The sequence below is a fragment of the Sarcophilus harrisii genome, chromosome 5 (assembly GCF_902635505.1).
Source record: "Sarcophilus harrisii chromosome 5, mSarHar1.11, whole genome shotgun sequence".
NCBI lineage: Eukaryota > Metazoa > Chordata > Mammalia > Dasyuromorphia > Dasyuridae > Sarcophilus > Sarcophilus harrisii.
In genome coordinates this window covers 63,591,440-63,619,342 of record NC_045430.1, presented here as the reverse complement: position 1 = coordinate 63,619,342, position 27,903 = coordinate 63,591,440, and the positions used below count along the sequence as shown (strand labels likewise).

The 27,903-nt window shown below is 37.7% G+C and overlaps 1 protein-coding gene across 1 annotated transcript; it reads right to left on the bottom strand.

Annotated features, from left to right (window-relative positions):
• Positions 1-1,329: 1,329 nt before the first annotated feature.
• On the bottom strand, positions 1,330-27,903 carry IL17RA (interleukin 17 receptor A). The gene is made up of 13 exons (XM_031939629.1): positions 27,606-27,903; positions 20,539-20,566; positions 19,336-19,482; positions 17,302-17,426; positions 14,569-14,695; positions 10,531-10,578; positions 9,889-10,052; positions 9,263-9,334; positions 8,420-8,507; positions 8,263-8,274; positions 7,708-7,809; positions 6,038-6,076; positions 1,330-4,507 (listed from the first exon to the last, which is right to left on the bottom strand). Exons 1-13 carry the CDS (start codon positions 27,738-27,740, stop codon positions 3,006-3,008), a joined length of 2,589 nt encoding a protein of 862 aa, XP_031795489.1. The 5' UTR covers positions 27,741-27,903; the 3' UTR covers positions 1,330-3,005.

Genomic DNA, 27,903 nt, shown 5'->3' with positions numbered 1-27,903 from the left:
TCCCACTTTTTAAATAAAAATGTCTTTGGGATATAGACCTAATGGTGGTATTGCTGAATTAAAAGTTATACAGTTTTATTGCCCTCTGGGCATAGCTCCAAGTCGCTCTCTAGAGAGCGGGGGAATCACAACTCCCCCAACAATTCATTAGTGTCCCAATTTTCCTACATTTCCTTCAACATTTATTTTCCTTTTCTGTCATATTAGATAGATGCAAAATAATACTTCGGTTGTTTTAATTTGCATTTCTCTAATCAATGGTGATTTAGAGCGTTTTAAAATATGTCTACAGATAGCTTTAATTTCTTCATCTGAAAACTGTTCAAATACTTTGACCATTTCTCAATTGGGGAATGACTTATAAATTTGATTCGCTTCTCTAAATATTTGAGAAATGAAGCCTTTATGAAAAATACTTGCTATAAAAATTGTTTCCTGGCTTTCTGCTTTCCTTGTAATCTTGGTTACACTGATTTTGTTTGTGTTAATTTAATATAATAAAAATTTTCCATTTCATAATGCTGTCTCATACTTGATTTTTAATTCTTCCCTTCACAGATCTGACAGGCAAATTATTCCTTGCTCTCTTTTATGTCTAAATCATATACTCATTTTAAAAATAACAGCTTATTTTTAAAATACATGCAAAGCCATTCACCCTTGCAAAACCTTGTGTCCAGATTTTTCTTCCGCTATCCCCTTCCCCTGCCAGACAACAAGTAATCCAATATATGTTAAACGTGCCATTCTTCTATACATATTTCCATGTTATACTCATTTTGACCTTATCTTAGTATGTGGTGTAAGATGTTGGTCTATACGTAGTTTCTGCATATTGTTTTCCAGTTTTTGTCATATAGTGAACACTTGTTTCAAAATCTTGGGTCTATGGTTTTATCAAACACTAGATGACTATTGTCATTTACTGCTGTTACCTTGTGTACCTAATCTGTTTCACTGAGCAACTACTCTTTAACTGGTTACCAGATTGCTTTAATATACAGTTTCAGATATGGCTATGGCTAGATCATGCTCACTTTTAAGAAATATTCTTGTCTTATGTATAACCTATGTCAGTCTGTTTATTGTCTGGAGGTGGGAATGTGAGAGAGAAAGAAAGAAAATTTAAAACTCAAAAGTTTTTTTTAAATGTTTAAATTACACATAACTGGGAATAAAATAAAACATTTAAAAAATGTTCTTGTCAAGACCTTGGCCCAAGGCTCCCTGCCAAGAGGAGTTAACTGGAAAAGTGAACTTGAAAGACTAGCAAGGAATGTGTACTAGGAAAAGCAGACATCATTCTGGGAATAAATCATAGAGTCGGTCTAAGTATTAAGGTGTTTATTTGCCATCAGTCAAAATAATACACTTATATACAAATATGCAAAAAGATTCACAAAACATTGATGACTTTGATCTAGGGTAGAGGCTAGGGGATATCCTGGGTCAAAGAACTCTAAGACAAAAATCAGTAGTACCCTTCACTCTTAGCTAGTGCTGTGAATTGAGAATGAATTCTGTCTGAAAGAATTTTCAAAACTGCTTGACATTTACTTGGAAATCCTTGTGGGTGGTAGTGGTATTAAATAAATGGCACAAAATAAGGGAGAACAAAAAATAAACAGGATACAATTATGTATCCAGAACAAGAGCATATCATCACTATGACTGTGGTGGTGAAGGAGCCTGCCAAATGACATCAATATGGAAACATTGAACAATACATGCTTCTTGAAGAAGCTGGGGAAATTTCATGAAAATTTTGATAAGTTGAGAGATTTTTTGGCAAGAAGCCAGTGTCCATAGCTCCAAGTGAAGCATGATGTGGATAAAGTGAAGGTATAATGCTTGGGGAAATGCATTTGGATTTTACTTTGTTCTCCTTGTTGCTATGTAATTAACTGGAACAAAATTGAGATGAGGGAGGAATTCTATCTCACTCATGTGTTTCACCATCAATTTATTTAAGTTTGATCCCACTCTTCCTGTGTATTTGTGGAAGATTATATTTCAGTTTATGAGAGAAATGATTGTATGAACTATTTTATTATACCATTGCAAAAAAAGCTAATTGAACAGATATACTGCATGACTTTTAATGGGAAGCACATTGGTAAAGGCTCTTGAGTCATAGCATTAGGAACATAAACTGTATAATCAAAGATACAGTCATCCTTTGGTGATTCAGCCCTCTAGGAGCAAAAGTGGGCAGTAGTCATAGTAGTAGCAGTTTGGCAATCTGGGTCTTAATTTCCATAGTTTTCAAAAAATGGAGGTTACAATAAATATCTTTATCTTGCCTTGCAGCTTTAATGCCTTCTGAGTTTACTATTCAAGTCCATCCCAGGGAATCAGTATAAGAATGGAGCTTCAAAGTGCTATTCTGGTTTAAAGGGAAGGTGATAAGTCTGTATGATGACTTTTCTCCACAAGGTGTTCCTCATTAAGTTAACATGTCAGTCTGTACTTTTGAGTTATTAAACACTCCTTAGCCAGACTTTATATGATTAAGGGACTTTAAAGTCTTTAAGTGGGACACTGTGAGAGCCCAGATCTCAAATTATCTTAGGAAGCTGCAACTTTAAAAATCCATCCCCGTTACCATCTGAAAAACTTCTTACTGCAACTCAGAAAATAAGGGATCCCTCTTCATCACCTAATTGATTTACGTTCAGACAAGAACTGAGGATTTTAGTTAGATTCCTTTGCTTTTGGTATTTTAAACCTTTCCTTTTTTCTGTTCCCTATTAATATTCTTTCCTTCCCCCAATATGGATAGGTAATAGCTCATTACTGGGAATTAATTGATACTTCAGTGCTAAGTCACTGGGAAAGACTTATACATGTTTATAAATGGAGTTGTTTTAGGAGGAAGACACATTTAAAAGAGAGAAAAGTTTATTCCTGAGATTCTCATCATTAGAATCAAGATAGAATTATATATATTCATTTTCTTTCTTTCTCTTTGAAGATTCAAACGTCTAACACACTTAATAGGATGGCTACAATTCTGTAGATAATCTCCTTCCATCTAGACAGTCCCAATTAGAGTTCTGTTGTATCTCCTGGAATAACAGTTGCTGTTGAAGGCTTTTCAGATTCTCCAGAACACTGGGTGAGAGAAACTCTGTATCCTGCTCTTCCTTTTCTTCTTCTTCCTCCTCCTCTTCCACAAGCCCATCGGGAGGCTGTGGAGAGCTCCTTGAGATGTAGCCCTGGTCAGACTCCATTGACTGCCTCTGTTCTTCCTCATAAGGTGTATAAGGGTCATTGAAGACCAGTTGCTGTCTTTTCCATTCTTCCTCACCTGGAACACTTAGGCTCTGCTGGAAGAAGGAATACATTAAACCCTCTAACTGTTCTCTCACTGGAGCTGGAAGGTAGTTGGGGGAAGGCACTGGAGTACTTGAGAGAAGGGAAGCTTCAGAGTCCATGGGAAGGAGGAATACACCATTCTGATGGGGAACACTGGTCTCCATCAGTGGGACACATTCCATGTCATCTTCATCTATCACTGCCTGTCGGCTGGCTTTGATCTCACCATTCTTATGTAAAGGCTCTATTATGGAAGTCAGTTGAGTCTCTTCTATGGGGACTACTGTTTGGTGGTTGATAGTAGCCATTTGGGGCAGAACCTGAGGGTTCAGTCTAGAGATCCCTTCTTCCTCATTTAAGAAGAGGTCTACCACCAAATGGTCCCTAGGAGAAGGCTCCTGTATTAGAGGCACCTGTTTTATTATTCTCCCTACTGGTGGTAATAGAGACTCCTCAGTCATTTCTCCACTCAGCAATGACAAGTTGTCTTCATCTTCCAAACAGGTGTTCTCCTGTTCAAACCAGTTAGGGCATTCAATCTGTAATTCCCGGAACCTCTGTACTGCTTCCTTAAGCTGCCAGCCGCTGGGGCTTTGGAGGTAATTTTCAGCAGTGATCTCTCTGACCCGGTGCACCCTACCTGGCTCAAACATCTCTAATTCCTGGATCCGGAAATAAACCTCCTCAAACTTCTCCATCAGTGGGTATTTAGAGGTGATGTTGAATAGGTCAGGGATATCCGACTCATCACTGATGCCATCAAAATAGCAGACCACATACATGCCAAAGCAGGCTGGCTTCTTGAAGTCTGGAAGGATCACATTCATGGCGGCCGTAAACAGGTCTCCAGTAGGTTTCCATCGGTCATACCGGAGCTGAATGGCAGGCTCTTCCCAGCCAAGGATTGCCTGCCACTTGGCTCTGGTGCCACGAGAACACAGGATGAGGATCTTGGAATTGCTCTCCTCCATTTCTTGCTTTTGTCGGCTCACCCAAGCCATGACTCCCACTTCTGAGATCAGCTTCTCCTCTAGCAGGTCCAGAGCCACTTCAGTACCGCAGACAGTGATGAGGAACTGAGCAAACTTAACTACCACATCCACATAGAGGGGGTGATCAGCTGAGTAAATGATCCAGACTTTCCGGGGCTTTAAGGGGGGAGGACTCTGATCATCCTGGGGTGGAATGTCTGAAAGAAACAAGAATAACCCCCCCAAGTTCCCAAGAATTTAAATTGATATCCTTTCCAATGCTGGTAACATTGGCTGAAATATAAAGCCTAAAATCATGAGTCAGTCTATTAACAGAGATTGTCAAATGCTTAAGGCTTTGTATGCTGCACCAAGGTGGCTCCTTTATACTAGAAGGATCCTTGGCCTAAATACAGAAGCCTTTGCTTCTTTTTGCAGTCAGAATAATGACATTTTAGCATAAAAAAATACATTAAAACTTTTTTTCAAAACAGCATCAAACATGTTTGTCTTTTCCAGGAAACTCCCTTCTCTCTTTTTTAGTTTCTGTATTCATCATATTCCCTTAATGTTATATTTCATCACTGTCATAATTTTAAAAAGAATCAGAGATCAGGTTCAGGATGCAGAGGTACTTCTCTTGAGAGATGTAGATTTTGAAGTTATAGAGAAGAGAAAACAATTAGCTTTTGGACATTTTATAGAGGGAATTCCTGTTTATGTACGGACTAAATCAAATGACTTGTAAATTTGTTCTAGCAAATATTATAGCCTCTTATTTGTTCTCCCTGCCTTTCATCTCTCTGTCCTTTCAGTCTATCCTTTATATAGCTGCCAAAATAATGTTCCCAAGGCATAGGTCTGGCCATAGTTTCCTTTACTCAAAAACCTTGGGTGGGCCTGGGTTATTATTTGGGATTAAAAAAAACCTCCTCAATATGGCAATTTAAGCTCTCTATGATCTGGCTCCAACTTATCTTTTAAGTCTTATTTCATATTATTCCCTTTTACACAATCTGTGTTGTGGCCAAAAGAGATCAGTAGTTGTTGCCTAAACCAAATGTTTTATTTTTTTGCCTTGCAGGGTTCATATAAGTGATTCTACATGCTCTGATTATATGCCACATCTCAGAATCCTTGCCTTGCCTCAAGGCTTAGTTTAGGAAGCATTTCCTTTCTGAAGCCTTCTTTCATTGCTGGTACCATTTCTATTTGCTCTTCTCTCAAATTACCTTGCATAATGTTTATTTGTATACATATGATATCCTGTCAATAAAATAACTCCTTAAGGACAGAAAAGGACTGTTTTGTTTATGTCTTTGTATCTTCAATATATAGCACAGTGCCTTCTATGTAATAAGAATTTGATAAATGTTGATTTGAATTGAATTAAATTCTTGCAACTTGGATTTTGTGAAAATGCAATTCTTTTACTTTGTTTTTCCTTCTATACTGATTCTTTCTCAACCTTGATGTTTGAGGCACTTACAGTCACTGTTCCTGAAATCCCAATTTTAATTCAAGGAAGTACCTTAAGGGATTTTGTGATGAATGTATCTTTTGTGAGACTTTTTGAAAGAATTTTGCAATTGTATGTATGACAGGGGATCAATAGTTATTCCCAAAGGGTAAGTAGAATTAGCATTAATATTCCTACTTTCTTAAAAAGAAAGAATACCCCCAAACAACAATCCTTAACCCCAAAGAAAGATAAAAAAATAATGAAACAACAAGAAAGAGGTACTTGCCAGGGTTTTTGGTGTCATTTTCAGATTTATCAGAGAACTCTAAAAAAAAAAAAAAAAAAAAGACAAGTTAGAGTAACAAAGGCCTGCGACATCTTGTGCTAGAACTGCTCTCTTAGAAGGGAAGTGGGTACACAGTATGGCAAAAACTGGGATGGGAGAGTTCCTGTACTCACTCCTTCCTAGTCCTAACGTCAAAACAAAGAGGAAAATATCATTGGCTACTAGAGGGAGACCTTGCAGAATTCTGGGGGGGAGGAGATAGGGTGTCATAGGAGCTACGTAGGAAGCGTGACTGATCTAGAACAATGAAATAAATGAATGTTGAGCTGTAATCTGGGACCAAGTCCAGGTTTGACCTAATTTCCTTGTAAACACACTCTTCCTATTCTACACATTATTAGAATGTGCACTTCAGGGAGTATATCTTCCCCAAAAGCATCAGTGCTAAAAGCTTAAATCTTGCATAGATAAGCGTTTACAAGCAGTCCTTACTGAGTTCTTTATTGGTATTTCCTCATGTTTTTTGAGAAGAGGAAGAGATATAGTCTTACTTAAACAATCCAAAAACACAGTGAGGCAATGCTTAAAAAAAGTCATTCTTTACTAATATGCATGTCTTCCAAGGGAAGATATGGAATTAATCATATCAAAGAAAAACAAAACAACCCTCCTCCCCCCCCAAAAAAATAAACTAAGGCAAATATTTAAGATAACCATTTATATATATATATGTATATATATATACATATATATATATATATTTTTTTTTTTTTAGCCTTTTCCCCCTAGGGCTGTTCCCACTGAACTAAAGGGATTCACTCTGGAGGAAATGGTCAAAATTCTTATAATAAAAAAGAAATCTGGATAATAGTTAAGATAATTTTAACTCAATCAGAACTTGATTGTATTATACAGTAATTATCTTCCTATTCTAATGATGTCTTGTTCTTTTTTTAGCGGGTGGGTAAGAGAAACTGTGGTCTGCAAAAGTAAAATGATATGTTCAGGTGACACAGAGGAAGGGGACCAGCACTCAGTAAACTTGGAATCCAACCCTTCTGCATCTCAGGCCCAGTGCCTAGTATTTAATTTGCTTAGAGTACGTGTAATGCTAAGCAAAGAACACTGTGAAAATCCTAAATATGCAATTTCAGCTTTAATTACAATGATAATCAAGTATAGTATTTCATTTGTGGCTAACTTTTTACTTTAGAGCAAAGCTTCTTAAACTTTTCCCACTTGTGATCCCTTTTTGCCTAAGAAATTTTTATGTGACCCTAAGAATATAGGTATATAAAACAAGCTTATAAATCAAACATTAACTGATAATGAATCATACTTTTGTGACCCCCTCCCCCCATGCAGTTATGAGATCCTATATGGGGTTGCAAAGCACAGTTTAAGAAGCTAGGCTCTAGGGGAACTCCATCCCAGTAAGGACTTGTGGGGAATACATCTGTGGTCAATGCACATAAAGAGGGAACAGAGAAGGAAAAGAGGCTTCTATATGATTAGGGAATGAAAGGCTTTGGGTAAGAGTAACCTGGCTTCAGCCTCAAATGGGGGCTTAGCCCTGGTTAGAGGGAAGAAGGAAAAGGGGGACAGTAATCGGTAAAATGAAACATTAAAAACTAAGGACATTTCAATGCCTTAGCTACTTTGCTTCTTACCAGGTTTCCTCTGAGTCATGCAAATGACCAGGAGTATGACAGAGCCCACCAGCAGGATACAGATGCCAGTGATAAACCAATAAACCCATAGTGATGTATTATCTATGGCAAAAGGAAACCAATAAGAGATAGAAGGAAGGACTTTATCTAACAACCCCAGTGCCCCTCCTTCCTGGTTCTTCTGGGTCTATTCTCCCTGCATCAATCAATCACTCAATGTTTGGGATTCATACCACTGTGCACAGATGCTAGTAACTGTATGCTCTATGCAGGGATAATCGTGTGATACCTAAACTTGCATGATGCTCTCAATATACAGAAGGCCCTTAATAAATGCTTATTGGATTGAGTTTTACAAGTGAGAAAGCTGACACAAAAAGGGAAATGGATATCCCAGGGCCACACAGCAAGGAAAGGTGACAGTTTCTTTCAAATAACTTTTGGAGTCACCTTGCTCCTTTCACTGTCTCAATATCAGAAGGTAGCTGCTACTCACACGGCACATTTGTGTCACATTTGTGAAATGCTCTAGGACAGGGTTTAGGGCTTGCTTACCTGGAAGGCAGCCTGCAAAGTGAATAAAGAAAAGACAAGAAGAAAAAAATACATTATAAACCATCTAGAACACAAATTGGGAATCTTCCCAAGTTCTTGTCCCTTTCCAATGCCCCTCCCGATCTCCCTTCAATCCCCCAGCAATGGAAGGTCTTACTGGGTGTTGGTGATGGTGGCACTGGGCAAGGAATGGATAGTGTGTGTCTAAGGCAGTCATTCTGACAACTCTTGAAGAATGGCTGGATCTGGGAGTAACAGAGAAATAAGGGAGAAGTCAGTCTTGCAGAGGAGCTGTTTCATAGACAGTAAATGTTAATTGACTGATTGGCCTTTCTCAACCAAGAGACTCTACAAGAACATCTGTACAAGATGTTGCCTACAAGAGAGTTTCTTTTAGTTTAGAAAAAGATGCATACCCATAAATTTTAATGTCCAATTCAAATAATCATTCAAACATAAAGGTAAGAATACTAAAACAAACAAGCAACTTTCTTCCAAAAACAATAGTCCCAAAATCGGAAAGTAAAAACAACACAAAAAAAGTAGGTGATTGCACATGTAAGTATGCTCTTCTTCCACCTAGGGAAATAATAACCACAGAGTTTGATTTGGACAAATTGAACCGATGTTGTCTGTTGAATATAGCATGAGGAGTTTTGTTGCTATTATATGTACGAAAAGGTTTCCAAGTAGCTCTTATATCAGGATGTTCCAGGAAGCAGAAGAGTCCATAAGCTCTTCTTCTCAAGCTTAAAGGATTTAACGTACCTGATTTTCTCTCCCAAATTGACCAAAGCCCAAAGCCCATGACTTAGGATGGAAGCAAATAGGGGAGAGAAGGAACCTGGACAAAATTTTAGAGTGCCTTATTTGCAAAGAATCTATCTTCTCTACTTGGAGAGAGAATAATCCTATATCTCAGAGTTCCCTTTTGCTAGTGGAACTCCCTCTGATATTCTTTGCTGTTTCATCAGAGCCATTCCCTGGACTCAGGTCTTACCTGCACACTGTATTGGCAGCAGGCATTCATATTTTGCAAGGCGAATGTGACATTAACCCGATCGTGGATGGGCTGGGAAGAGAAGGGAAGAAAAGAAGGCAATGGAGAGAAAAGTTAGGGGAGGGTAGAGAAAGGCAAGGGGAACAAAGGGAAAGAAAGACATCAGTAGAAATTTAGGGGTTGGGGATGTGATGATAGAGAGAACAAAATCATTTATTTTAGAATTGAGGAAATTCAACTTCAGGAAAATGGAATGATTTCTCCAAAGTCATAGAGTTAATAAGAGAGGTAGTGAAATGAGAACTAGACTTGGAAATCAGGAAATCTGGGTTCAAATTCTAGCTATTTGACTCTGGAGTAATCTGATTAATCTCTTTGTTTTTTCCTTATCTTTAAAATGGGGATAATGATACTAACTTTATAGGTTTGTAGTGAAGATTGAATGAAATAATCTTTAAAGCATTTTGAAAACCTTGAAGGGGTATTTTAAACATTAATAGCAAGTGGTAGAGCTAGGACTCACAATTGAGTCTCCTCAGTCCCAGTCCAACATGTTTTGCACTGGGACTGTTTAAGAGAGGCATCAGAGTGTAGTTGGTATGGGCTGGTCTGGAGGGGGAAGTTACCTGGTCAATTATCCGAAAGTCTTCATAACAGCGGCTGGTCTCTGTCTCTGGAAAACCATTCACGAGGACATTATAAGAGGTTGATTCATTCCCCTGGTTAAAACTCACCAGCAGAGAGTTGTTCTTTAGTCTTTCTCCTGTGATGTCAGGCTCCCACAGGCTTCCTGGAGGGAGTGTAGAAAAAGACCAGGAAGACAGCAGATGAAAGGAACTTCATCCTCTCCGTGGAGAAGTAGGAAATTATGAGTATAGATAGAATGGTACACTCTATCAGATGTAATTGTAGCATTTCTAGGTTTTGTTTAACTGTTTTTCTGTCACAAAGGAAAGTTTTGAAAGGGGTAGTGGACTGCTTTAGGAAATGACTGGTATAAAAAACAAAAGACACCAATAAAACTTAGGAAAAAATTAAACAGATAGGGAGGAGACAGTGAGGATAATCATTAGGAACCTTTTAAGGGTTAGGATACTTAACTCCCTTAACTTACATCCACTTCAAACTTATTTTTTTTTTTAATTTAATAGCCTTTTATTTACAGGATATATGCATGGGTAACTTTACAGCATTAACAATTGCCAAACCTCTATCCACTTCAAACTTAAACCTAAACAACCCAGAAAGGGGGAAACAACAGCAATTACCTGAGCTCACACAGGGGGTAGTCTCTCTCATTTTGGAGTGCCTGCAGTCTGCAAGGGAAGAAGAAAAGGAAATCTATTAGGTATCAGGCTATGAGGCAGACCTTTTTAGGCTCCAAACCTTGGGAACAGCAGACTAATAGGAAAATCTGTTTGCTTGGAAATTCCATGTCAGAGAGATCTACTTAGTAATGGACCCCTCACAATCATTTGGGATTAAAAAAGTTCCTCTTAGAATTAAAAGCATTATATTCTCAGCTCCAGCTGGTGACCACAGAAGACTCTTTACAGGGTAAATTCAGAGGGTCTTGGACTCAACTAGTCTATTCACAGTTATTAGACTCTGGATTCAAGGCCATTTTTTTAAATGGCAAAAAAGCATGCTTTAATCTGCATTCAGATTCTATAAAGTTTTTTTAAATTAATTTTTTTATTTTCAAAATATATGCATGGATAATTTTCAACATTCATCCCTGCAAAACCTTGTGCTCCTTCTTTACCCTTCTCTTCCTTACCCCCACCCCTCCCATAGACATGTGCAATTCTTCTATACATATTTCCACAAATAGCATGCTCCACAAGAAAAATCAAATCAGAAAGAAAAAAAAATAAGAAAACAAAATGCAAGCAAAGAACAAAAAGAGTGAAAATACTATGTTGTTATACACATTCAGTTCTCACAGTTCTCACTCTGGGTGTAGATGGCTCTCTTCATCTCAAGACCATTGGAACTGGCTCAAATCATCCATTATTGAAGAGAGACACATCCATCAGAATTGATCCTCATATAGTATTGTTGTTGCCGTATACAATGATCTCCTGGTTCTGCTCATTTCACTCAGCATCAGTTCAGGTAAGTCTCTCCAGGTCTCTTTGAAATCATCCTGCTGTTCGTTTTTTACAGAGCAATAATATTCCACAATATTCATATACCACAATTTATTTAACCATTCTCCAACTGATGGGCATCCACTCAGTTTCCAGTTTCTTGCCACTATAAAAAGGGCTGCCACAAACATTCTTGCACATGTGGGTCTGGGATATAAGTCCAGTAGAAACATTCCTGGATCAAAGATGGTATGCACAGTTTGATAGCCCTTTGGGCATAATTCCAAATCGCTCTCCAGAATGGTTGAATCAGTTCACAACTCCACCAACAATGTATTAGTGTCCCAGTTTTCCCACATTCCCCCCAATATTTGTCATTATCGTTTCCTGTCATCTTAGCCGATCTGAGAGGTGTGTAGTAGTGTATCAGAGTTGTCTTAATTTGCATTTCTCTGATCAATAGTGATTTAGAGCATCTTTTCATATGACTAAAAATGATTTTAATTTCGTCGTCTGAAAATTGTCTTCACATCCTTTGACTATTTTTCAATTGAAGAATGCTTGAATTCTTATAAATGAGTCAATTCTCTATATAGTTTAGAAATGAGACAAGGCCATTTTTCTTGAAATCATTTCAGATTTCACTCCTCCTAGTCCACTTCTAGATCTTCTTCCTTCTAAATGGCCTTCACTTACTGTTTGTAAAATAGGAAAGCCTTGATCATTTTCTTACTTTTCCATTCCTCATTTCTTTCTCTTCCTAAGCCTCTATACCATCTTAATGCTATCTCTTTGCTTGAAAAATATTATAAATGTAATGGGCTGAGGCTTGAATTGATGCACTGAGGTCCCAAGCATGTGAGGCTAAATAGTAATCAGACTATACTCTATTAATATACATACTTGGAGAAAGAATGGCCCCCGCCCACTCTCTGTGCAAGTCCTGATGTGTTGTATAGGAAATGACAATTTTGGTGGATGGAGGCAGAGAGAGAGGAAGAGAGGCTGGGAGAGATTGCTGGCTAGGTTCTACTCTGGTGGTGCTGGTCTTGTGGCTTCTGGTCTAGCTAGCTTCTTGACTCAGCTGCACACATTGCTATCGCCGATTCTCTTCCACCTCTGATCTTTCTTCACTGAGAATAAAGACTGACGATTTTCCCCTAACCTGAATTCCTTACTCCAGCTGATTTTAAAATACGTAGTCATCACATATAATAGGCTTGAAACAAGAATTACTGTAAAGAACTGGAAATTGTGGAGATTCCCAACAATTGGGGAATGGCTGAACATATTGTGCTATATAATTATGATGAAATATTACTATATTATAAGAAATGATGAGCTCAATGACCTTCAAAAACATGAAGGACTTGCATGAAATAGTGAAAGGTAAAATGAGCAGAAGCAAGAGAACGTATACAGTGACAGCAAAATTGTGTTAAAAACAACTTTGAGTAAGTAAGTCACTTTTGACTTATAAATACCTAAATTAATGATAAAGGACATATGAAGGAAGAAGCTATCTGTATCTAGAGAAAGAACTAATAAATAGAAGTATGCATATAGAATGATTTCATGTGTGTGTGTGTGTGTGTGTGTGTGTGTGTGTGAAAGAGAGAGATACAAACATAGAGACAGGGAGAGAGAAGAGGTGGGAGAGGCAGAACCATCTCTAATACTTAGGTAAGTCTTGGTCCTTGGTAGCATAAGCAATGGGAAACCAAAGTTTTTTGAGAAGATATGAATGATATGTGCAAAATGTATTTCTCAGTTATGTAATTTAGAGCCATCACTTCCCTTCTCTTGATTTGAGTTTCCAATATCTGTGCTATGAGGCAGATGAATTCAATAGATGCTGTCTTAGGTTCCTCTAGTTATCAAATTCTCAAATTCTATGATTCTAGGAAATAACTGTTTAGAATGAACTGGAGAGGGAGGCAGTGATTTGCCTGGAGTAAGTACTTAACAAAAATACATTAATTGGAAACCAGTTATGAAGTGATGCAATTTTAAAGGTATGAAAAATTATTGAAATCAGAAGATGTAAGTATGAAATTTGTCCTTACCTATTTATTATTTAGGTGATGGTCTTGTAGTATGTATGGACTTAGGGAGAAGGCAGTGGAACTCAGAGACAAGAATGATGAAATCAGGAGATCTATAAGTTCAAATCCTGCCACTGCCACTTCCTAGTTGTATGATAAGTTTTTACCTTTCTGAGACTTAGTTTCCTCATCTAAAAAAGTGCTAAGAATGCTACCTGTAGAACTTATCTCATAGCAGGACCCGGAGGAACACTGTACATAATAATAGTAATATTGTAATGATGATCATCTGTGAAAGCTCCACTAATCAAGACAATTATCCAAGACAATTCAAAAGGACCCATGATGAACAATGCTATTCATCTCCAGAGAACTGATAAACCCTGAGTGCAGGCTGAAGCATACTTTTTGTGTTCTTTATTTTTCTTGTTTTTTTTCGTGTGTGCATGTTTTCTTTTGCAACATGGCTAAAATGGAAATGTGTTTTGCATGACTTCACATTCATAATTGATATACTATTGCTTGCTTTCTCAAGAGATGTGGGAGAGATAGGAAATAGGGAAAGAATGTGGAATTCCAAATTTTGAAAACGGAATATTAATTTTACATTCAATTGGTAAATGTTTTGACAAAATAAAGATACATATTAAGAGGAAAAAAGAATCTATCTGATAGAGCTGTGATTATACATAGGATCTCGAGCTGGAAGATACCTTTAAAGTCACATAATTTGGTCCTTTCTTCAAACCTTAAAGTGCTATGATATCTCTCAGTATGAATATATAATAGTTTATTCAAGATATATAGACATTAGGTGATTTTTTTTCCTTTTAGTTTTTTAGGAGTTAGTTTTATTTCTTAAAAGGAGAGAGGGTTTTCTGCATATGTACAACTCTGCTGGAATCCCTCTGGCCCAAAGTTGGTTACTCAATAAGAAAGAGGTTCAGCTTGTGCTGAGGGGGATGAAGCTTCAAGCCAGACAGAGCAATCCACATCATTGTCATTTGCATTTGTTTTCTTCTTCAGGGAAGTGCAGCTTAACAAGAACAGTAATTGTTTGGGTCTTGCTGAATAGAAGAGCTTTTAAAGTCTTAACAACCTGCAAGTTCTTCTGAAGAGCCTGAAATTAGAGTGAGGAAAAGTTCACCTGAACAGTAGGGTCTCTTACCAGGTGCCTGGAAAAACATAGATTTATGGTTTGGATCTCCTCTAGGCACTGATTTGGGCAAATGATGCACTGTTATCTCATATTCTTGGCCAGGCTCCACCACAAAATTGTTGAAAGTGAAATGCCACTGAAAAAGAGAGTTCAGAGAGGTAAAGTGGTGAACATTATGGCCAAATTATCTTTTCCATTCCTCTCCCTGACCCCTTCTGCCTTCAAGTGCTATAAAGCTACCAATCTATTTTTTCAATGTTTCAGCCTTTCACTGGCAGCAGAGGTTGTTTATGGGAAGGGAGTTCCAAGAGCCACAAAATGGGAAAGAATTTGAGGCAAGAGATGAAATAACTTATCCTATCACCTTTAACTCTTGAACTATTATGCAGTTATTGCAATAAATAGCTTCATGGGCCCATACGAATAATGAATTGGGTGTTACTAGGAGAAACATATCTTTTGACTTCTTAAAGAGGGGGCCAGACCTGTTTTTTTTTTCCCTTTAGTTTGGTAAGGCTGGGAATACAGGAGGTCTCATACAAACTCCTTTTGGGAATCATGCATCTTCAGGGTTTAGATGAAAAAGTTCTTTCCTAAGTAAGTACTCTAATAAATCATTTTAAATCTTGAAACCTTGAGGATCAATAATATTAGAGATCTCACCACCAGTAAAGCAGTGTAATCCAAGAAACCAAGACTGACTAGCGACTATCAGGTGTATTTTCTATTTTTGGCCCTATCATGGGTCCTCCCCAAAATAAAAGTGAGGAGCTATCCTGTCTTAGTCCCCCGAAATGATGGGACTAAATAGAATATTTATATAAATATTTAATAAAAATTAAATAAATATATACATATTTAAATATCTATTTATACAAATAGTTCATTAAGAACTAAATAATCTTATAATTAGCCGCTTGTTTCAAAGAAATCAAATTACAACCCACAATGATGAAGTAATCAAATTTTGAGTAGCTAGTTCAGTGGTGAAATGTCCCTTTGTCTGTGAGTTCTTCTCTAGCTGGCCATTGCTAGAGCTCCATGCTGGCTTGAATTCTTTTCTTCAGCATATTTCCCTTCCTAAGCCCCCATTTAATCAGAAATGAGAGCAAGAATGAGAGGAGATTGATCAGATTATGCTCTTCTAACCTGTTTTCCTTTCAGTCTACTTGTAGTAGAGAGAAACATGATGCAGTAATGTTACCAGGTGAGATATTTTGTATTCTCTGGAATCCTAGGAGAGCTGGATGTTACTTTAGCTTTGGAGGGTACGGGAAGATAGGGATAGTATTATTAGTGGTGTGAAGAATCTACTTCTGTATTTTCCTAAATTTATTCTTTTTGTATGGTAAGTGCTGATCCAGTGATAGAGATCATTTTCTAGTCATATGTGAAGAATTTGCTGACCAGTTTCCTGAGACACTACCTCTTCTTTGGAAGCAATTCAGGAGGTCTAGCTTCAAGGTCTTTACATTTCATCACTTTCTAAATATTCATACTAATCATTGAGCTGTGATTAAAATAGAATAACTCCTCTACTGATGGCATTATTAGCCTAGAGCCATCTAGGTGACTCAGTGAATAGAGTATTGGGTCTTGTATTAGGAAGACTTGAATTCAAATACTGCCTCTGATACTTAATAGTTGTGTAACTCTGGGCAAGTCACTTAATCTCTGTCTGCCTCAATTTTCTCAACTGTAAAATAGGGATAATAATAGCACCTAGTATTGTTATGAGATTAAATGAGATATTTTAAAAAATGCTTAGTATAATACCTGGCACATAGGAGGTGCTTAACATGTGCTTATTTCTTTCTTCTAGTTCCCTGACCCTGCTTGGCTCTCTAGATTGAGAGATCTGTCCTTTCCAATTTTTTCCCCCCAATTTCTAATTTCCAACTAAATGCTTAATAACAGCATCCTTTCTTTCCTTTTCCTTCCTAATTCACTTGCCATACATATCAAACTATAAGAGTATGTTTTTTAGAGCTTATTTTACAAGAAAAAAGAAAATGTACACATTCAGAAATAATTCATAAGAGAAAGGTAATTTTATATATGTGGTAAAGAAAATTAACCATTCTTAGGTTGGGAAGTACTTAAACTTTCTAAACTACTCAGTTTAGCTATCCCCACCCACACATAACAACAATTAATATTTATATAATGTTTTAAGATTTGCAAAGTACTTTATATATGTAACCCTGAATTCAAACCTGGAGCATTTACCCAATACTTTCCTCATTGGTGGAAAAAACATTTATGTATTATCTCATTTGGTACTTACAACAGAACTGTGAGGTACTTCCTATTATCTTCATTATAGATGAAAAAACTGAAACTGAGATAATTTAAGTAATTTGTCAGGATTAGAATTTAGGTCTACAAGCCCAACAACCTGCCGACTCTGCTATGATGCCTTCTAAAGAGAATATGATCTTCCCTCTTTCAAACTGTCTTAGATTAATTTGGACTTGGGCCATCTAGGAGTTCTGTCCCAAAGTCATGCATGCAATTTATAACCAGGCTTACTCTTTAGCCAATCAAAATCAGGCTTCCAACATAAATTAATTAGCCAGTCCTCTCTCTAAGTTCAATGTGTTTATTGGGATGAAGGAACTACCCCTAAAATTAGTTTTCCCCATCACCTCAAACAATAAAATGTAAACACTACTACAAAAATAAAGAGATGAATCTTTTGGTCACAGATTACAAATAGAAAATGCCACCTTAAATTCTCACCCTATTCCCATCTGGTCGAAATTGCTGCTGAAGTTGGTTTAGAAAAATAAACTTAACGCACAAGTGTTCATTGGTGCTCCTTTGCAACACCGAAAGCTCAGCGCCCTTAAGAAACAGGATGCTGCCTGTCAAAGAAAAGGAGGAAGATTAACAAACCATTTTTTCTTCTGTCTCATAACACCTCCCCTCCCCTTACTTCCACCTTTTTTTCGCAGTGTCTGGTCAATGTTATGAGAATCCTGCCTGTCTTACTTAACTTTTAATTTCCGGTTTAAATAGCATTTCATCTTACACCTGGGCTTCAATCTCTCCTGCTTTCTAAATCCTCCTTTCCAGGACAGTAACAAAAGAAGCAAATTATATTTAACTGAAGCTCTTTGGACCTTCTGGGACATGGGCATGAGCAACAAAATTTAGGCTTCCTCTGCAAGAATGTGAAATTTTTTTTTAAGTCAGAGGAGAGGCTAAAGATAAGAAGCGCTACATTTTCTAAACTGGGAGATTGGGCCATGGTGCACATCCTTAAAAGTGACCTAACCCTCTCTTATGGGTAGGGAGACGTATCTCCCCCACTCCATTATCCTTGCCAGATAAAATAAAATAAAAATAAGAGCTACATATAGTTGATAAATATTTAGTACTTATTTGCCAGGAATTTAGTGGGAAATAGCCGCTTGCCCATTTGCCAAAGCTGAAGAAGACTTCATGCTGATTCAATAGAAAATGTCAATGTGTCAGTGTCATTTCCATGGGGAGACTGTGGAATGTGTGGAATAGTTGTTCTGGAGGGGCCCGGAACTATGAATTCTTTTTTTTTTTTTTTTTTAAATAACAGCTTTTTATTTTCAAAATACATGCAAAGATAGTTTTCAACATTCACCTTGAAAAACCTTGTGTTCCAAATTTTTTACTCACCTGTCCCCCACCCTATTCCCTAGACAGCAAATATCTAATATATATTAAACATGTATAATTACTCTATACATATTTCCACATTTATCTTGCTGCACAAGAAAAATCAGATGAAAAAGAAAAAAATGAGGGGAAAAACCCAACATCAAGCAAACAAGAACAAAAAAAGTGAAAAAATTATGTTGTGATCCACATTCCGTCCCCATAGTACTATTTCTGGATCCAGATGGCTCTCTCCATCGCAAGTCTATTGGAATTAGCCTGAGTCACTCATTGTTAAAAAGGGCTACTTCCATCAGAGTTGATCATCATATAATCTTATTGTTGCTGTACATAGTATTCTCTTGGTTCTACTCACTTCATTAGCATCAGCTCATATAAATCTCTCCAGGCTTTTCTGAAATCATCCTGCTGATAGTATATTACCGAACATTCATATACCATAACTTATCCCGCCGTTCCCCAACTGATGGGCATCTACTCAGTTTCCAGTTTCTTGCCATGACAAAAAGGGCTGCCACAAACTTTTTGTACATGTGGGTCCCCTTCCCTTCTATATGATCCCTTTGGGATACAGATCCAGTAGACACACTAGTGGATCAAAGGGTATGCACAGTTTGATAGCTCTTTGGGCATAAGAACTGTGATTTCATTAGTATAGAGAACTCTGCTGAGAAAACTTCTGCCAGTGTCTTGGAGAACTGATTAGGGACACTGAGAGATTAAGAGTTGTCCTGGACACAGAGACAAATTTTGAACCCAAGCCTTCCTTTGTCTAAGACCAGGTTTGAATCCATTTAGTGATGATGCCTCTCATATAGTAGTGCTCTGAAGAACTTCCTGAATACAAATGCTTAATGAAAATAATGCTAGAATGAGAATCGGGACTTGGGTCCCACTCCCAGCTTGACAATTAATGATCTTGGTCAGGTCCCCTCATACTTCTGGACCTCTTTATTTATAAAACAATAGAGTCAGACCAGATAGCCTTTGAGAACTCCTTTGTCTCTAATGCTCTGATCCCATGACCCAGTTGTCAGAACCTAGAACCAGAAGCCAAAATTCTAACTTCAGTAATGAAAATGTTTGGCTTTGTAACATTTCTGACCATCACTTCCTTACCATCTGTCCCCACTTTCCAGTCAATGTGCACCACAGGAAACAGGTCTCCTTTTCTGCTGTGTTCAAAGCCCAATTGGATGTTGACATCTCTGGGGTCAGAGGGTGTCATGTTGCAAGGGTAGATCCAACTGTCATCCAGGCAGTTACCTGGAATGAGAGCAAAATTTGTTTATTTCCTGTAAAGATGATAAGAAGAGTCAAACTGCCTGAAATATATAAATTTGTGGCAGGGTAAGCTAAAATGGGAATCAGAGGTTAGGGTCCAGATCTTGGCTTTGCCATTTGCTGTCTGTATGATTTTAATTTCTTTGAAGTCATCTAAATCTGTTTCCTTAACTGTAAACTTTAGGAGTTGTGCTAACTGACCTCTAAGCTTTCTTTTAGTTCTAAATCTATGATCCTAGGAGTCTGAGATTAAGGAGTGCATTTTAGGCAGTGGTGTGCATTGGTGGAGGAGTGGGAGTCTCCTGTGCAAAAGCATGGAGTTGGGAAAGATGAGAATTGAAATATTGTATGGGAAGAGCTAGCAGACTAGAGCTTGAGCAGACTAGAAGAGAAGAGCCTGGGGATTAACATGTAATACCTAATAAGGTTAGAAAGATTGGCTGAAGTCAGGTTGGGAAGATCTTTAAATACCAAACAGAGAAGGTTATTATTTGATCCTTTAGCTACTAGAGTTTCTTTAAAAAGGTAATGACAGAGTTAGGCTTGTGCTTTGGGCATACTAATTGGGAAGCTGTGGCTGCTAGATTACAGCAAGGAGAGACAAAATTCCTTTAAGAGCAACGACGGCACAAAATCCTTGAATTCTTCCCAGAAAAGTTCCTTCTCCCTAGTTCCAAACAAAATAAAAAAAGATATAGGTATACTTCACTTTACCTAATTGATTTTAGTAAATGAATTGAAATTGAATCTTTTAAAATTCACTTAGGCAGAGTCTTTTTAAAGGAGATGGTGAATTTTTAAAAAAGCTAATAGTAATTGTAATGTGTTTTTGAAGTTCATACTAACATATAAAGGCATTCTTAAAATAAGGCAATCTTGTACCAATTTAAGGATATTCTCTAGCATTAGTAGTAATCCATGATGTAAGCCTGAAAGCCAAGTGTTGGTAACTAGGGTAATGTGCTACTGCAAGAACTCAGAAAAATGATTATCATTTTATTAATAAAACAAAAGGGAATTAAAAAAAGGATCACTTACTTTTCTGGACAGTACAGTTTAAAAGCTCCTGTGGGAGAAACAAGAAATTAATTACAGCTTACAAACTGTAGTACTCTCAAGACTTCTTTGATTCCCTGAATGAAATTTCTCATGTCTGTCTGCCTTCAGACTGTCCATTACTCCCCAACCTTCTTTCCATATTGTCTAAAACACTGAAAGGGACAGATATAGCAACTGAAACAAAACAAATGGCTAGAGATAGGCCACTATTTCAGGGCATTCTGGTTACGAATCAATCAACAAATATTAAGACACTTTGTTAAGTGCCAGAAATAAAAAAAAAAAAAAGTTAAACAGTTCCTACCCTCTAATAACTTACATTTTATGAGGAGAGATAACAGGCATTTATAAAATATATAGCATATTGTATTCAAAATATTAGATGATTATGGGAGGGCAGGGACAAAAATCTGGGGGAATGAAATAAAATTTTTAAAAGCTTCAAAAGAAATCATTACTTTACCTACATTTTGAAGGGAACCAGGTGAAAAGGAAGTAGATTCCAGGCACAGAGAATAGCAAATAAAGGCATGGAGATGGGAAATGGTTTAGGGATGTGTTAGAGCCAGCTCTAAGCACAAACTTACATTTTCAGTGTGAACAGTTATACCTTAAAAATTAGTACTTTCTAAAAATCAGTACAAGATTTGATTTTTTTATTGTCTAGATTTAAGAAAGTGTTAATAAGGCAGATTAAACAAGTGTGAAAGCACAGATTTTCTATTCTTCCCCACCCTCAGAGCTGATTGTTAAACATTTGCTACTATACTTCTATATTTCTCTATAAATAAATACTGCTTCAAATCAACAGAAGTGTAGTAGAAGGCTCAGGGAATGGTCATCACCAGACTAGAAGTCCAGTGCCAGGATGATGATGATGATGATTGTGTGGGATGTAGAAGACCCTTACCCAAAATGACTACTCAGAGATCACTCAAAATAGAAAGCAGAAAAGTCATTTATTATACCTCCAGAGGATGAGCCGTTCTCTCATGAGATAAGGGAAAGAGAAAACTCGTGGTAGGAGGGCTAAAGAAGTAGTAAAGATGCACATCTTTTATACAAGAGATTACATCACAAGTAAGAGAGCATTGAGAAGGGGAGGGGGAGGCATCTAATTCGTTGTTGCTATCCGGAGAGATTGGAATAGAAGGTTTCTGTTTCCTCAAAATCACCTGATTTTTAGGAAACAGAACATCAGGTCTTCAGACTTCAGATATAACTGGCCAAAGCTCAAGTACATATGGGCCTGCACATATTATACAAGTCATAGGGGAAACACAGAAATAATGAAAATAAAATACAGAAAAAGAATTCACACATTCCTGTAAGTTCTTCATCTTATCTCTCTATTCCACATAATGATGATGATGATGATAACGGATAAGTTTCTCTTTAAGGTTTTTCAAAGTGCTTTACATCCAATTACCTCATTTAAGTTCACAAAACCCTTTGGAGAGGGGGTGAACTTCATATGGAACAGTTGGTATATGTAGATTGTAGAGTTCAAGAACTAGAAAGGGAAGAAGCAATCAGGTTCTGAGAAGCTTTAAATGTGCAGGGGAACCATGGGAGTTTGCTGAGCACTGTGGAGTGGGTGGTGTGACACAATCCCTGCCCTTTAGGAAAATTACTTTGGCCACTGTGTGGAAAATGTTGAAAAGGGGAGATACCTGAGACAGGGAAGACAATAAGGAAGCTATAACTGGCCAACAGGGTTTGAACTGAGGTGGAACAGCCTGAATGGAAAGCAGGGGGAGGATGTAGAAATGCTATGGAGACAGTAATTACTAGGCTAATGGAATGAAAGTGAGAAGCTGAGGCTGACAACATGATTGTGAATCCGAGTGTCTTCAAGGAGAGTAGCAATAAAGAAGCATGGAAGATGAATGGGTTTGGGATTGGGAAAGAAGATACTGAATTTTGTTTAGGATATGTTGAATTTGAGATGCTATCAGAACATCCAGATGGATATGCCTAATAGCAGTTAATGATGGACTGGAGATTAGGAGAAAGATATATCTATATCTATATCTATAGACATATATATAGATATAGATATAGATATAGATATCTGGATATTGTGATTTCAAGTCTATCTGTGTAAAGGTAGGAACAGCACACAAGGGAGTTGAAGAAGTCACTGAGTGAAAGAGAATAGAAGAGAGTCCAAGGAAGAAACTTGAGGAATACTACACACATAGTGAATATGACTCAGATGATGAATCAGCAAACCAGAGAATCAGGAGACTTCAATACTCAGAAACCCACAGAGGAAAGAGTAACTAGGAGAATGTCTAACAGTGTCAGTTACTACCGAAGACCAGAAAAATGAGTCTTTCAGTCCAGGGAGAAATACCAAACTCCTTACCCTGGCATTCCAGGACTTTCACGATCTTGACTATACCTTCTTCTTCTCTTCCCCCCATCTTGTTTTGTAAATTTATTCTGCATTTATACAACAATCATTTCCCAATTTACCCCCCCTATCTACCCTTCAACAAAGAAGACAGATAAATAAAATCAATGGACATGCAACCGTCTGACAATGTAGGAAATATTCTACATCTGTACTCTCTCTCACCTCTCCACAGAGAAGAGGAAGGTGTGATTCATTATCCGTTCTCTAGGATCAAGACTGCTTACCTATTTTCTAGCCTTATCTCTCTCTGGTACCATACACATTCTTATCTTTAACTAAACTGTCCCTCTATAATCTGCCTCCAATCTGCCTTTCCTTGTTTTGTCTTATATTACTCCTGCCAAATAGAAAGAACTATTTACTGTCCCTTGATTTCAACCCTTGTTTCCCCACCTCCAGGCTTAATAAATGCTGTATGACAAATATGGTATTATTTGTTACTCTTCATCAGCATCTAATATAATACTCAATACAAAGTGGACACAATATTCACTGAATAAATAAGTAAATAGTGATGAAAGAGTTAGCTTTTTGTCCTCTGCCTCAAACTGATTATTCTTTTAAGAATAGCAACATCAGAAGACTAATTACATAAAAATAAGCAAAAAGAACCCCACAAATCAGTCTACCTCAGAGAAGGTAAACATTAAAAGAATTAACAGAAATCATAACAACTGGCAAGGATTTTTAAAAATATTTGTGGTAGAAGGGATTTTAAGGGGAGGGGTATCTCATTTTATTTGCCTGTATCTCTTCGCTGTTGTTTTATATTGTATAGTTTATATTAATGAATAGTTAATGTTTAGCCTAGTCAGAGTGTAGGCAAGAAGGATGTGGCTTGATCACCAGATGAGATTTATCTGTAAAATACAGAGAATGATACTTCTGCCTCTCTTTTCTTCCATGACCACAAATTTGTCTTAGACACAGTAATCTGAAATTGGGAGTGGATTTGAGAATGTGGATGGTTCCATATAAAAATCATCACTGCTACTAGAAAATATTTGTAAACCAGATAGTATAAGTTTAGGAAGCCCTGGATCTGGAACTAGGAGTGCTGAGTTTGTATCTTGACTTAAGGACTATTAAATTATGTGACTTATGTGTGGGTATATCACTTAACCAAGCTGAATCTAACCATTTTGATTTGAAGGGGGGGGGGTGTAATTATATTTGTGTTATCTAGTTACAGAGAATTTTGAGATAGGTGACAGGCTTCTTTCCCCTGATAAATATCTCAGTGAAATGGGTCCAGGAGAGTTCAAAAGTTTGACTATTGAGTACGTCTCTCTCATATTCTTACCATTATTATTCCCTGTTCAATTTTTAAAAATTATTCCTTATTTCCTACTCAATAAAGTCCACACTCTATTAGTCTTCCATTTAAGGTTCTCTCTGATCTGATCCTCACCTATTTTCCTCTCCCACTAATACTCTAAAAATCATTCATGTATGTATATTCTTTCTCTCTTATGACAGGATTTCTGAAGCTTTTTCCAAAACATGATCTCTTTTTGCCTAAGAAATGTTTGTGATCCAGGTATATAGGCATATAAAATAGATATACAAATCAAACATTTACTGATAAGTCATAATTTTGTGTCCCTACATTCAGTTAGGAGATTCTATATTAGGTTTTGATCCAGTTTAAGAGGCTTTACCTTATTAGATTATCAGCAATTTGGTACACAACTTGTACAGCTTACATTATATATATATATATATATATATATATATATATATATATATATAGTGGTTTGTGTATAATGGGTATTTAATGAATGCTGAATTTATAGATTTCATAGGGAAGTCAGGCTCCACCAAGAAGGTACGCTAAGTTAGAAAATGTTTCCTTGCCTTGGCTAATGACAGAAGGGTTTATAAAAGCATCTTTAAAAATCCTTCACATTTTTACTTTGAAGCACTCAAATGTCTCCCTCCTTCCCTCTTACCCCCCCCTCCCCCGCCCCAAATCAATGCCTTTTGTTTCTTAGCTGGTAAATCATCCACCAACTCAGATACCAATAATTTCTACTATTCTAATTCCTACTTTCTGACTCAGACACCAAGCAATATAGTGAAAAGAGCATTGGACTTGGCATCCGAAGACCTGAGTTTCTGTTCCAGTTCAATCATTTACTGTGATATTATTTGTAAAACAAGGAGGTTGAACTAAATCATATTTAAAATCTCTCCCATCTCTAATTCTGATATTCCTCATTATGTATATAGGCAATAGACTAGAAGAATGTTATTTTTTAAAAAAAGGATGTTCTCTAAAGTACAGACCACTAACTGACACTTAGGTGTGTCCCACTTCCTGCAGGTTCATAACCATAGCTATTAACAAACTACCCCATGTTAACACCACAGGGTTTTGGACAGGGGTAGGAAGGAGCCACCTGTGGGTTGGAGAAATCCAATGGTCAGGAGAGCTCTCAAAAATAGTTTTAAAAACTGCAGCTGGACCATGACTTCTTAGTCTCACCTCAGTGGGTTCAAGGTGACTCAGTAAGGATTGCTGATTTCTCCCCGTTCCCCATTTCCTTTAAAGATCCAAAGTCACAAGAAGTCAAAGACAAGAGAATGACCATCTACTTCTAGGCTTGATGTGTAAAAAATTAGAATTCCACTTTCCATGTGGATCTTGGAAGTTTCTAAAATTTAAGAGATTTGTTTGCCCAATTATGCAACTTTTCAGTCAGTTCACAAAACCTCAATTTTTTATACTTATCTGCTCTGCACTTCATTGCAACCTCTTTGCTCCCCCCCCCCCAAGTACTTGGTAAGTATTAAGACCTTAATAAATATCTGTTGACTTAATGAACTCCATTTATCCATCACACTGATGTAACTGCACATCTGTTAGAAAGGCCATTTGGGCACTTCTACAATTTTATCAACTAGACTTAATTTCCTTTAAGGCAGTTAAGTCTCTACACAAACTGATGCTGAGTGAAATGAGCAGGACCAGGAGATTATTATATAATTCAACAACAATATTATATGATGACCAGTTCTGATGGACCTGGCCATCCTCAGCAACGAGATCAACCAAATCATTTCCAATGGAGCAGTAATGAACTGAATCAGCTAAGCCCAGAGAAAGAACTCTGGGAGATGACTAAAAACCATTACATTGAATTCCCAATCCCTATATTTATGCCCACATGAATTTTTGATTTCCTTCACAAGCTAATTGTACAATATTTCAGAGTCTGATTCTTTTTGTACAGCAAAATAACGTTTTGGTCATGTATATTTATTGTGTATCTAATTTATATTTTAATGTATTTAACCTCTACTGGTCACCCTGCCATCTAGGGGAGGGGGTGGGGGGGTAAGAGGTGAAAAATTGGAACAAGAGTTTGGCAATTGTTAATGCTGTAAAGTTACCCATGCATATAATCTGTAAATAAAAGGCTATTAAATTAAAAAAAAAAAAAGGCAGTTAAGTCTCTCGGTGTATGTGTCTCTCTGTGTCTGTCTCTCTGTCTCTCTTTAGGTCTCAGTTGCTTCGTCTGTAAAATTTAGGAGGTGAGGAGTTCTTAATATTTTTTGGGTCATAGACTGCTTTGGAAGTCTGATGGACCTAATATAATTATAATAATTACAATAACAACAATATTTATATATTATATAATTTATAAATTATTTATTCTTTTATAAATAATACTTAAATATAGCAAAATGTTTGTCTCATTTGATCTTTACAACAACTCGGTGTTATTGTTATCCCCACTTTACAGATGAGGAAATTGAGACCGAGAGAGAGGTTAAAACGGCTTGCCCTAAGATTCCACAATTTGTTCGGTCAAGATTCAGGATCCACGGAAAAAGTCCACTAAGTCAGAAAACTTTTCCTTGAAATCAGATCTCCAATTCCAAGTCGAGCTTTTCTTTCCCACTCTACAACCTAATTGCTTCTATTAACAGAATAATGCTTTTAAAATAAAATACTCGGGGTTACAAAATAAACTACATATACTTATTGTGTATCTAAGTTCTATTTTAATATATTTAACATCTACTGGTCATCCTGCCATTTAGGGGAGGGGATGGGGAGGGTAAGAGGTGAAAAATTGGAACAAGAGGTTTGGCAATTGTTAATGCTGTAAAGTTACCCATGTATATATCCTGTAAATAAAAGGCTATTAAATAAAAAAAAAAAAAAAAAAAAAAACAAAATAAACTATATATATATATATATATATATTTTTTTTTTTTAAAAGACGTAATTTGTTATTCCCCATCCGATTTCAGGACCTCTCTACATCTATCCTCACTCAGACCCCAGACCCCTTGGAAGCGCTCGGCCTCCGGATCCGCGGATCAGACGGATAAGCTTTCTTTCGGTTCGAGATCTCAGGATTGTGCAAGCCCACGGCGGGGATCGCTTTCCACACTCCCTCTAGTCGGGGCAGCTGACTCGCTGGGAAGTTTGTTCTTCTTCGTGCTTCTGCCTCCGTCACAAAACTCTCCCATCTCCAAGCCGTCCTTTCCCCGGCCCCGGCGCCGCTCCTCTCTACCCTCCCCGTCCCAGCCCAGACTGTCTCCCTCAGCGGCCCTCACCCTGGCTGTCCATCCTCGCCCTCCCCGGCGTTGGGGGCAACGTCTCACTTACCGACTCCGAGCAGCTCGGCTCCGGGTTGTCGAGGAGCCACAGGGCCGAGCAGGCGGGAGACACAACAGCCAGGAGCTGCAGCAGGAGCCCGAGCCGCCGCGGGAGTCCGGCGGGCTCCGGGGCTGGACTCCCCATAGTCCCGGGGCGCGAGGCAGCGGCGGCTGGGGACCCGCGGACCCCGGACCAAGGCGGGGAGGGGCTTTCCCCGCAAGGATGCCAGCCAGCCGGCCCCGCTGCCCTGCCGCCCGCTTCCTGCTTTCGGCCCGGGCGGGCGGGGCGGGGTTTGCTGCAGCTCCCT

Bases quoted from the DNA above. Each gene is read 5' to 3' on its own strand.
- IL17RA (XM_031939629.1), bottom strand. From the start codon at position 27,740: ATGGGGAGTCCAGCCCCGGAGCCCGCCGGACTCCCGCGGCGGCTCGGG. The intron at 17,427-19,335 runs GTAAGGAAGTGA...TTTCTTTGACAG, and splicing joins CTGGAAAGTGGGGACAGATG to GCAGCATCCTGTTTCTTAAG. The intron at 10,579-14,568 runs GTAAGAGACCCT...CTTCCCTTGCAG, and splicing joins TATGTTTTTCCAGGCACCTG to ACTGCAGGCACTCCAAAATG.